This window comes from Dermacentor andersoni, chromosome 3 (genome assembly GCF_023375885.2).
Source record: "Dermacentor andersoni chromosome 3, qqDerAnde1_hic_scaffold, whole genome shotgun sequence".
In the NCBI taxonomy this organism is placed as follows: Eukaryota; Metazoa; Arthropoda; class Arachnida; order Ixodida; family Ixodidae; genus Dermacentor; species Dermacentor andersoni.
The window spans coordinates 19,612,880-19,625,529 of NC_092816.1; the positions used below are offsets into that span (position 1 = coordinate 19,612,880).

The following is a 12,650-nucleotide window of genomic DNA, read 5'->3' on the forward strand; positions in this document are numbered from 1 at the left end:
AAGGAGAAGTCAAGAACAGTTATACCGCAAATAAGATATAGCAACAACAGGTAAATGAGCACAAAAGTAACAAGGCAAAAATAAACACTTGAAAATCAAGTAACAAGAATAAAAAAACGAAAACACGGAATAATAGCAATGAAAGAAAACAATAGCAATAGGTGACAACGTGGTAGTGACGCAGTTTTGAAGTAGGCTTATAATTCATTTGATAGTGTTCTGCGATAACGGTCTGTATCAGTGATAGCGACTAGTGACACAGGCAGGTGGTTCCACTCAAGACATGTTCTCGGCAAGAACGAGTATGAGTAGGTAACTGTGCACTGCGCAGGTACATGAACTTTGAAGCGATGATCGATACGTGCAGAGACATAAGATGCTGGTGTAATGTACCGGGACTTGAGCTCGGGGTTATGATAGTAGATTTTATGAAAGAGGGTGTGGGAGATAGGGATTCTCCTCCGTACTCTTGGGACAAAGGAACGACAACACAGTAGTGCAAACAGTCACAAGGGCATTTATTGCACCTTTCATAGATCAATGCCTGCTAGCCGAGTCGCTATCCCCAAAACATGCCGATGGGCGTGCGGCAAATCTAGAAGTCCGACTCACCGAGCGACCGGATTGCGAGCGAATATGTTCGCCCCATGCTGGATCCCAACGCCTGGTCGTTCGCGTGTACGGTCACGTGAATGGTGTCCAAGGCGGCCACGCGAGACGGTCTCGCAGAAGCATGGGTCGCCGCGCGTGCGCGGAATGTCCACGCTGTTCGCCGACCCGCCGGGAAAGAGGAAGCCCCTTGTCCCCCGGCGCCCAAGTAACCTCGCCTGTCGGCGGCGTTAGCAGCTGCGCAACACTAGCGCCATCTCTCGCACTGCGCTTCAACCACTCCGACCGCCGCGGGCGCCAGGCCACGCGGCGGGCGAAGCCGCCCTGCAGGAGACGCGCTATGCGGGAAAAACATCAGGGGACGCGCGAGAGTCGCGCATCCCCACAAGGGAGAAACGAGATAATTTTCTTCGGCAAGAGAGAAGGGGAATGCCAAGAGCAAGTTTCATGTTAGTAACGCTAGAAGTACGGTGATAATTGTTAAGAATGAAACGGACCGATCGATTTTGCACACTTTCAAGGATATTGTAAACAAATCTGACCAATTTTCTTTGAATACTTTCCAATGAGGCCATATTTTGTTTCATATGCGTGTCCCACACTATTGACGCATATTCTATGATTAGTCGGATAAACATTTTATATGTCATCAGTTCTTGTATGTCAATTTCCTGTGGCGCCTGCCACAGTGTTCATCTTAGGTACCCAAGTTTGCTTAATGCTTTTTTCTTGTTGTAAGGAATATGCTCGTTCCACTGAAGATCCGAGGTAAATATGACGCCTAAATACTTATAAAGCTTTACTTCATATAATAGATTTCCATTTAAAAAGTAGTTAAATTGTAATGGTAAGCACTTTCTAGTGATTCTCATGAGAACTGTTTTTTCTGGGTTAATTTTCATTTGCCAGGTCTCGCACCGTTTTTTTATATGATGAAGAGCTTGATTTAATTGGAACTTGTCGTGAGGGTTATCAATCCTGTGGTAAATTATGCAGTCAAATGCAAATAGCTTAATTTTGATGGATACTTGATTAACATTGTCATCTATAAATACCAAGAAAAATAGTGGTCCCAGGACCGACCCTTGTGGAACACCCAAACCTACAGTTACAGGTGCCGAGCAGATATTTTGTAGATACTAAATAAATTGTTACCAAAAGAAAAGTCAGAACTTTGGAAGAAGAAAAAAAAAAGCCACTGGAGTTCTTATGTGGCATGGACACATGTGAAGAGGCACATTGAAAGGAAATCTTCACAGATTGTGGTATAACCAGGGGCAAGACTCCTTTGCCATTTCCGACACTTTGATACACATGCAAATTCCTGTACGAAACTCCTCCAAACAGAGAGAATTGACCAAAATTGCTCCACGCTGCGCCAGAACGGATTTGGCGCGTGTGCTCTGGCAGTGGCCGCCAACAGCAAGCAGACTCGTTCTCTGCAAAAGACTGCAGCCATTCACATTACACACACCGTGCGACGGCGCCTCTGGCACTGTTTCTCATAATTTTCTCGCTTGTAACACTGAACTTTTCAGCACTTATGGCAAGTGGCCGGTGCGCGTGCGGCCACTCTCAGCTGTCGTCGCTCCTGTCAGATTGGGCAGGGCATGCCAAGTCAGAGAGTGTACAGAGAGTGTACAGAGAGTGTATTTAGTGTCTACCAGAGTACAGTTGAGTAGGCCGAGTGGCACGGTGCTCCCTAGCTGAGGCTCAAAACAACAAGAAAAGGTCTTAGTTTCGCCCAAAAGGCGAAGCATCGATTGCGATAGTGAATTATTAAAGAGCTACACGAAGTAAGGATAGTAGTTTTGTCGGGCTGTATAATCATATAAACATAGGCATGCTAACTAAATTAACAAGCATGGTGTCATGTGTGCACAAGCAAACATGAGCACATCTCACTCAACAACTATGGAAACTCGCTGTCAAAATGCTGGAGTGAGAAAGCGCAGCAGCAGCAAGGGAATTGAACTTCGTGCTGCCTCTTGCTTCTACGCAAACTAAGTGGCTTAAACAGCGGACACGGAGCTCACCGCACACTCTGTCCCATCGCAGACCACTTACTAATATAGGGCCCATGCGGCCACACCATACGCAGCAGCCACCAAAGTAGAACGCACCCCCCCCATGGTGCTTTGCACGCGATGGAAGACGGTGTGCTTCGTCCCCGCTTTTCTCCCTTGTGCGTGCGAGAATGAGCTGCCATTGTCGGCTCACCCTCGCACGCTTTCACTCGCACATACAGCACATGGCACCGGGCGACAATGTTATCACCCTTGGACTTTATACAGAACGTCACGGCGGTGGCAGAAATGTGCCTGGAGTGTCCGTGTAATTTCTATGGAAATAAATGCTATCGAAATAAAAAATAATAGGCTGAGGGCGCTGCAAGCAAACTAGATATTAGGGACGAGCGCTGCAGTGAGTTCAGCAGGTGGGCGTCTCTGTCCCCAGAGCCGATACAATGTAAAACTATTCCAATCTGTTTTGATGCTTATATGGGCGAAGCCTGGGTCATTTTGACCAATCATGAAGTGCTAATCATTTACATTATGCACTATAGCAGGTGTTTTGGATTCACCCTGGTCTATTATGTAGAAATGGCTTTTAATAAACCACAGTAGTTCATAACTCTTGCTTCCCTGTACGGTCTGTTGGTCAAGCACATTTCCAGGCATTTCACGACACTTTCACGAAACACGTATCTGTAAAAAAATGTCTTGGGCTACTTTTTGAAATTTCGGGCTCACTATTGCAGAATGCATGTTTTTTTGTGATTGCTACCACTAATAACATATCTACAGGCACTATTACCAAAATTTGCATGCACTAGAAAGTTTGTTTCAGGGTAATTGGCTTCAAAACTTAGCTTAAGACATTGCTTAAGACAGTTGCAGTGCAGTGCTTGTGTTGGTTTATTCTGTGTCTCGTCGTGGTTTCGAAGTGCGCTGCCATATTTTATTATTCCACCAATATTCAGATTGGCCTGCTCTAAATTGCTTCAATATGTAATTTTATCTGCTACAAATTACTGCAAAACAAAATTTTGTCTGCTCCAAGCTGCTCCAGAATGCAGTTTTGTCTGCTCCTAACTGCTCCAAAACGCAATTTTACTTGCTCCAGAAATTGCTCCAAAATGGCTTTGGGCGGCCCACCCCTGCATAACCTTAACTGTTCACACTGTACCCACTTAGATAAATACATTAAGTTTTTCTAAACATTTCCCTACTAGTAGCTCTCACAGCCCAAATCTTTTACTATTGCAACCCAGAACTGACATGTACAAAGATAGCTTTCTCCCTCTACAATTACATGTTGGAATGCTTTACCCTGAAATGGTCATTATTTACCTTGACCAATTTTTTGTCTGCACCTGACATATGATGTTATCACCATGATATTATCACCACTCCTGCTTTAGCCCAAGATCGGCTGCAGTATGTAAAAATAAATAAATAAATATAAGCTGAAACTGCTACCCAACTAGACTGCGAAAAACACTAAATCACAGACTACCAGCAAAAATTATGGGTTGTCACGTAGGCTTTTGCTGCGAAACCAAAAACAAACCTTGCATTACTTATTTTGTTCCTGCATTGCTTAACGGAGAAGAGTAACCACATTTTTACATTCGATTGTTGGGAAATATTTGGTTACTTTAGGTATTCAAAAATACCAAATATTTCCTTTTCGAACACGAGTATAAATAGTTAGTCTGTAGTATTCGATTCGTATTTGAAACTTCGAATGTTCGCCCATCCCTAATAAAAAAAGTTCTTTTTTTTTTTCTGGACTTCGGAATAAAAAAACATTGTACACATTGTATTGCAGCTCAGAATAAATTAACCAAGTGCTATTGGTAAAACTTCTCACACATGCTTTATTCTGTGAATATAGTAGCTATGCTCTGCAATCACAAAACTGTTTTAGATTAGCTGTTTCTGTCCAAGGCAATTCCAGGCAGGATTGTGGGAACATACAATGGGCTGACATGGTAACAAGGTTCTAATTTACATATTAGTTTTCTGCTTTTTCTTTTTTTTCTTCTTTTTTTTTTGTCATTAGTAACAGATTCAGGCTTGATTTTCTGGATGAAATGCTTTAATGAGATTGCACATGTGTGACTTTGTGGGGGTTTTATTTTTGGAAATAGACAAATTTACTTATAACCATTGGCTAGTTCTAAAGTTACCAGACATTTCAATCCCGGAAGAAACTCACAAACTTAAAAAGTCACACTTAAATTCAGATTAAGAACCACCTAGCAGACTTGAGAACCTTCATGTTGCACTGTCGTTGTATAATAAACTTGATGATAATAAAGAAATGTGTCAGCAGTTCTCATTTTTATCACAGTGAGATATGTGTGGCTATCCTTATTTAGAGTTTGTTTTATTTATTTATTTATTTATTTATTTCACCTAAGCTCTAGCACCAAAGCATGAGAGGGGAGTGAGTTACATAATGGAGAAAGGAACAATAACAGAATGAAACATGGCATGTTATAGAATGTATTAGCAGCAAATCATGGATACAAAAAAAATACAAATTGCACACATTGCAACACGTATGGGAAAAAAGTTCTGATTCATTTTACTGTTTCTACTGTTTTGCTTGTAACTGAAACATAATTTATGGAACATCTCAAATAATGTTTGCTCATGATTGTGTATTGCAGGACTCTTTCCATTGAGGAAATGCGAGTTGCTTTCCCCTACGACTACAACTTTGCAGAAGCCTGTAGTGAAGAGGTACTTATTTTGTATTGCTTGCTATGGGTCTTGGATTTATTATTCTATGCAACTATATTTCAGGCTGTTAACATCATTAGATGGTTAAAGCTTGTCCACAAGAAGGGCAAGGTACCTTTTACAGCTGATTCACCACTTCCCTCTGACTTTTCTATCAAGGCTAAGGTAAGACTAAGCGAATTGGTCACTACCGTTTATGTTTTATCGAGTACTATGAAATTCAAACATGCTAATTTATAACTGTAGAGTTAAAGTTATCTACGCCATTAGTTTCTTGAATTACACATAGCTTTTACTTTACCGATATCTCTTTGTGTTTATGTCAGACACTGACAATAGAGCTTGGTGATGATCCATTTGAAGTGAAGCTCAGGAACAACTATGAGGTAAGATTATCCTTCTTCAGCCTTCTCTTTCAAGTATCTTAATTCGCCATGTTGAAGTGTACTTAGTCGGCAAAGTTCTGAAGTCTCGTGCATGTGCCTTTGCAGCTACTTGAAGACGAATACCATGAAAGCCTGAAGAGAAAGAGAATGCTCGATGAGAAGATTGAAAACTATCGCAAAACACATCTTTTGCTGCCGGGTATGTCTGCTGACCAATTTATTTCTTCATCGCTTTATTTCTTAAAATCCTAAAGCTTAGCAAAATTATCTTGCTTAAGATTTCTATGCCTCTTCCCAACTTTGGCTTATTTCTTTGAAAATCTCGCGCAACACACCATTACACACACTTAGAAAGTGGGAATATAGTAATGTGCGTTTTATCATTCCATCTTTGCCTGTTACGAGCCTTATGCATCCTTGCCAACTTTTATTATTTTATCGTAAAATAGCTAATTTTTAGCATTCGTATTTAGTTGTCGTATTGACACAAATATTTTACTATTTTTCATTTGCATATAGTTCAGGGCAAAATTGATTTAAAGAGAGACAGATACAGTAACTGAGTGACTTTTTATGGCACAATTTTTCAGACCTGTTGATTATAGTATGAACGTACCCGCGCAGCAGCAACATAACTGATAAAAACAATATGTATGTATACTGGCAACCGAATTGTTGAATACTTCATTAATAAACTTCATAAGCATTTTGGCTTGTCTGCGTTGTGGATCGTTCTTGCTCTGTTCATAGTTCCAATACTGAAGAAAGTTTATGACCCATTAGTAAATAGTCAGCATACTAAATTATCAAACAATCTTGTGTATTTTTCGCCAGATTTTAGTATTTCTTGGCTTTCAGTGTCATGTTTTCAAATTCTTATGTTGGCAGGTCTGATTGAGGAAAACCAGGAAGTTCAGTATGCCTATGCATGAAAGCAATTCGTGGACAATCACGTGTGTCTTGTGTCTTGTGTCAATCATGTGTCTTCGAATTCTTATTCCTAAGGCAGGTGTATTTGCATGTGAAACAGTGCTGCACATTTTGCTTACTTCCATTCCATTACAATATGTAAGGCAACACCAAATTTGCCCTCAAGATGCCGTAGTGGCTAAACACAAGTGACTCGCACCGATCTACGTGTTCATTGAGACTTAAGGCTTAATCGGAAAACTACTTGTAACATATTAACGTGTCAGATTCAAATCCACAACAAGTAATTGTTGCTTAAACACAGATTTGGTGTCCCCTGATATACTCCTCACGATTGTACAGACACAACAATCAGTTGCAATACGGCTTAAGCTTTGGAAAAAAGTTAGAATTCAGTTCAGTGTTCAAATCATTTCAGTTAACCATTTGTATGCAAGCTGCTTTTAGACTCGCCTTCTCTGTAATCAACCAATGTCATACCGATAGTCCCACAGACAATTTTCACTTTGGGACCTCCTCCTGTAACACTTATATACTAAGGCAACTATCTATATTTATGATGTGGCAATAAACTTCAACTTAAAAAGAAAAAAAGAAATATATATATATATATATAGAAACATTTGTTCACAGCATGTGCATAACAGGTATAAAATCATAGTAGGCCCTTATTAACTCCAACGCTGATGTCTCAAAATATCGCTTGTCTAAATTTTTTCCAGCCATGGTGTCAACCCATTTGTTTTTCACTCCTTATCTCAAAATGCTTTTGCACCTGACTCCAGAAATCTTGAAATCTTGACTTGGAAAATACCAAGGAAAGGCAATGTGCAGCGTTGGCAACGTCACTTGCACTCGCTTTTCACCCAACAGCAGCTCATTAGCCCAGCCAGACACCGCACCAGGCTCTGCTCCCCTCATCTTTTCCCCCTTCTTTCTATCACTACTCGCACGCACTTGCTTGGGTAATTGCTGCCCTTTTGTTGGGGCCTCACGCAGCAACGGTGAGCTGGGAGTTATCCTTTCTTTTCCCCTCCTCTCATTTAGGATGCTGCCAGTGACGCATCAGTGCGGTCACAGCATATTAATCATGACCTTGAGCACTTTTGAGCATATGCGATCACCTCACGTGCTGCACCCTAAAGGACCCAGCATGCGAGCCCACAGTGTTTCAGCGACATTGCAGTTTGACAAAGGTGGCCGCTTCAGTAACATTGTTCGGTATTCATTACGATACAAAAAAGAAGCAGCGTCAGCTTTCTAGATGTCTGGAACAGTTATGCTCAGATGACTGGCTTCAGATATTGCAATCTTCTTGGCTCAATGCCAGGCAGGCTGTTTGGGCACAATGCCAGTAACACCGCTGCCTGTAGACACCAACATGTCCGGTGCTGAGGCACGTGAAAGTGACGTAGAATATTACTGGCAGCACTCAATGTAATCTATGTACAGCCATCTGGCTTCTATCTTTATGATTATGCTTATCTAAAAACTCCGCTTAACTCATAATTTTTTCCAGTTTCTACAGCTTCGAGTTAAAGGGAAGCTGAAAGCTTTTCCAGAAGAAATGAGTAAAGAGCAGTACGTCGTGGTTTTCAACCCTCTGAATTTGAATATCGCATCGAAATTGAGCGAAAGAAAGCGCAAACATATTTTATTTCGACGAAAAGTGCAGCAGTAGACACGCCCAGCTCGCGCGCCTCGTTTTCGCCTGTGATTGGTCGGGCGCCTCGTGACGTCAACAATGGCGTTCGTCCGGACCGACTGCTGCCGCTACACACGAAGCACGGTTCAAGGTAGTTTGGTGGTGTTTTGCTGAGACGGTCATGGAAAATTTCGAGAGCTTGCGTTTCTCTGAGGAGTTCGGCGTTAAGTCCAAACTCCACGAGAGCGATTTCGCGCGGGACAGTGACGGGCGACGGCTTCGAGCGATGAAACGGGCCGTCGCTTGAACAGATCGCTCGGTGTTGTCGCTCGATCGCTCGTTTCTAGAAATCTAGAACTCGTCGCTCGTCGCCCGGAAATGCTATGAGCGATTAGCCAATAGTGCGAAGCCGAAACTGGATGTACATAACTCAAATACTACTGTTTGTCGCACGGAATGAGCAAACTATTGAATTTTACACGTGCAAAAATAAGAAACTAGTGCAAGACCTTCAGAAATATTTTATGCTCCTTCTTCAGTAAAATACATCAACTTAAATTGATAAAGCATGCGTCACGCTAGTTTCGGCACGTATATTGCTGCCCTCATACCGGGAAGTCGTCGCTCAGAGCCGTTGCTCGCGTGGAGTTCGGCTTGCAGGCGACGAGTGAACGCGACAGACATCGCCTCGCTTGTCGCGCTGTCGCTGTCGCGTGCAAGATCACTTGTAAGGGGTTTATACTTTACTCCCTACATGTACGAGCTGAGTGCGAAGAGCCGGCCTCTCCAAGAAGCAAAAAATGCTGGTGCAAGCACTGCTTTCCATGTGAATGAAGGCGAAGTGTTAGCATCTCCTTGTGTTGGAAATGTTCTTTGGCGAGTATGTTTTTTGCTAAGCTGCATTCAGCGTTCCAGTGAGTACGTTCCCGGGCAAACAACTGTAGTGTTATGTTCCTGCATGCCTCCTCGTAGAACGTAAGCGGTGATGCGATCTTCGGCATTTGTGCGCTGCCCCAAAGCTGTCGGCAATCTACACAGAGGGTTTAAACGCGGGAAAAGTTTACCGGCTGTTGTAGCACGTGTAGTATAGAACCTTCATCAGCGCGCCATCCGCACACTACTCGTAACCGGCGAATTCCGTCAGCTACGTGAGATGGTCGGTTTCTCTATGTGTGCGAGAGAAGGGGGAGTGCAGTGTCCTGGCATGAGCAGGCTTTCCAACACATGCAAACTTTACGCTTGCACTGCGTTATGGTAGCTGCATGCAGGCTGTTTCACAACACATGTGCGAATAGAAAATTCGCGGCGCTTGGCGATGAAACCTGCATCAAGGGTGGGAGATAAACATGCACCTTCCGTTCAGCATGCCAATTTTTTTTTTCTTTAGGAGAACCCAAAGCACGCATTATTGATAAACTCCGGTAGTAATCGTCACGGAAGTGGTTAGAGCACAACACTGTTGTGCTTGAGTGCTTGAAGTTGTTTCGCTTCACAGCAGCCTCCCACTTAGCTGAAAGCTTCTTGTCTTGCAGGAACTAATGGAACATCGAAACGTCGTCGCGGCCGCTGGTGTTCGTGCAAGCGTAGGCTGCACAGAACGCCGGCATGATCGGCCTACAAGTTCAATTGATGCTGCGCACGTCAGCTACCACTTCTATATACACACAAACAAAGGAATGTAGGGTCGAGCGAAGCAGATTAGGATGGCACGCACGCAGAAATAAGCCCGGTCAGGCACGGTCGCGGAGACTGCGAAGGAGTGGAACACCAGTGTTAACGTCACTACGCCGCGGTTTCCGGTCTCCGCTCGCATCGTCAGCGTCAGCAGCAGCGCGCGGCGCTCGACGGGGGGCGGAGCTACAGCGCAATTTTAACCGACGATTGTGTCGCTCCTAAGTGAAAAATCCCCCCCCCCCCCCCCCCCCAATTTTACCTTCATGGTTTATAAGGTTCCCGCATCCATATATGAGCGTCTTATTGAATTCGACAGACTCTTCAGCTTCCCTTTAACGGCAGTTTACTGTACTGCTCCACTATGTGAGGTGGTTGCTACAAGGCTTAGCCATTATGGGTTTACCTTGAAGTGTATCAAGAGATTTTCATATATTATCCAGAGCATCAAACGCTGACAAATATAGTACTAGCTGTAGCTTGTTACAGCTTATTTTGTGCTAGCAAATATGGTTAGCCTATCATATGGCTTGTATGGTGATTTTTTAAGTGTCCCATGGTTAAAGTATTAAACACAAGTATAAGCATCAGTTACGCTATCATTTTTCTTTTGTGTTTTAGTAAGCCTTATCGTTAGCACATGCCAAATTTCACCTTATGGCGGTTCTCATGTTATGACACTTTGCCAAACACGATGAAGCCAGCAGTCAATGAAGCTTGACTTCACGTGATAGTAACTAACAAAAAGAAAAATAGAACCCATGAAATGCTGTTGTTCTGTTAGAGAGTCCAAGTACTTGTAGATGTATACTAATGCCACAAAAACCACCTGCCGCATTGAAATAAAGATTCTTTTGCTGAGGGCTGCAGCCATAACTTGGACAATTAGTGGACTTTCTCAGCCCGTCTATGCTCTTTGGCAATTTTTGTATTTGCAAAGTACTTGTTGAGCTCGAGGTCGTGAGTTCAAACCCCGTGGTGGTTGATGGGGGTGAAATGCAATAACGCCTGTGTTCATAGATTCAGGTACACATTAAAGAACACTAGGTGGTTAAGATTAATCCAGAGTCTCCCTCTACAACATTCCTTATAACAAAATTGTGTCTTGGGCACTTTGTACCCCAGAAATTAATTTGACGTATCAATCTTATTGCGCAATGTCAAGACGCAAGCGTAGGCAGGAAAAAGTTTAGGACAGGAAAGAGCGTTATATTTGTCCGCTCTTTCCTGTCCTGAGCTTTTTTCCGCCTTTAGTCGTGTCTTAACATTGCATAATTAATTTTCCACTTTAGTGTAAGCACCCATAAATTGTGTACCGCTGATTGTGGATGTTCTTTGCTGAGACAGTCAGTCAGTCAGTCAAGAACTTCAGTGAGGTCCTGAGGAGTTTTAAGCCGTTAGAGATCCCATGCGGGGAACTCCTCGGGCCGAAACCGTTGGCGACGCCCAAGTCGGGACGGGAACATGGTGACGCTCCGCCAGTTCCTGGGCCCTCTGGACGGCCTTGAGCTGGAGTTTGAGGTCCGGGCTTTTGAGGGCTTCTTCCCATTCGGGCTCACTAGAGAGAGGGCTCTTTGGTAACGCGGTACATTGCCATAGCATGTGCGAGAGTGAGCAATAAAGTTCTTGGCAGTCTGGGCAATTTGCCGGGATGTCTGAGTTATAGTGACTCAGTAGGCCTCGTGACGGATACGAGTCCATTTGTAGCATTCGCAACGCGGCCGCCTGCGCGCGTTCGAGTTTGGAGTGCGGGAGCGGATATTTCATTCTGCCTTTTCGATAGTATGAGGTGATTTCGTGATAAGTGAGTAGCAGGTCATTAAACTGAATGTCCAGCCCCTCGGAGGCCGTGGGACCGTCACGGCGGGCAAGTTCTCGCGCCCGGTCGTGGGCCGTTTCATTGAGGTTTGGTTTCTGCGGGTGAATGTCTTTCCCCATGTGAGCGGGGAACCAGGAGAGGCGTTGTTTGCTCTCCTTTGAGCTCGCTAGTAGTATGTGCGCCACTTCTTTACATACGTTGCCGCTTTTGTAGGCCCGAATTGCGGCACGCGAGTCCGTGAGGACATGAGTAAATGTGGGGTCTGCCATGGCGATGGCTATGGCTATCTGTTCTGCTTTAGCGCTGGTGGTCGTTTTAACCGATGCGGATGATCGTAAGGTTCCGTTACCGTCTACGACTGCTATCGCGCAAGTGGATGTGTTGCCGTACTGGGCCGCGTCCACAAATGCGGTGGCTTCGCGATCCGCGTCGGTGCGATCGAGAATCGCGCGTGCGCGGGCCCTGCGCCTGCCCACGTTGTGTTGTGGGTGGTCGTTTCTAGGAAATAGTGCGACTTTGTAGTTGTCTCTAATTTCGCTCGGTAGGGTAATCGCATGCTCGAAATAGGGAGATGGGGAGATATTAGCTTCGTTTAGGATTAGTCTACCGGCTTTGGACGAGGATAGGCGTAGTATTTGCACCATAGTCTGAGCCTCGATCACTTCGTCGATGTTGTTGTGCATGCCTAGCTGGTCAACCTTTGATGTACTTGCTCTTTGTAATTTGAGACAGTAATTTTTTTCTTTCTTAAGCCTAATGTATTGTAAGAAAATTTTTAGAGGTGTCTGCTGAATCACTAATTGAACTAGCCTTCAGCAAAACTGCGTGATTGCTTA

The 12,650-nt window shown here is 43.8% G+C and overlaps 1 protein-coding gene across 2 annotated transcripts in view; it reads left to right on the top strand.

Moving 5' to 3' along the window:
• Positions 1-12,650, top strand: part of hob (bridge-like lipid transfer protein family member hobbit) — a 136,054-nt gene that overhangs the window by 61,195 nt on the left and 62,209 nt on the right. For both annotated transcript variants that reach the window (XM_055065537.2, XM_050169087.3), the window contains exons 23-26: positions 5,291-5,363; positions 5,427-5,528; positions 5,690-5,749; positions 5,855-5,948. In XM_055065537.2, the coding sequence (XP_054921512.1) occupies positions 5,291-5,363; positions 5,427-5,528; positions 5,690-5,749; positions 5,855-5,948 (329 nt within the window). The remainder of the gene's footprint in view (positions 1-5,290; positions 5,364-5,426; positions 5,529-5,689; positions 5,750-5,854; positions 5,949-12,650) is intronic.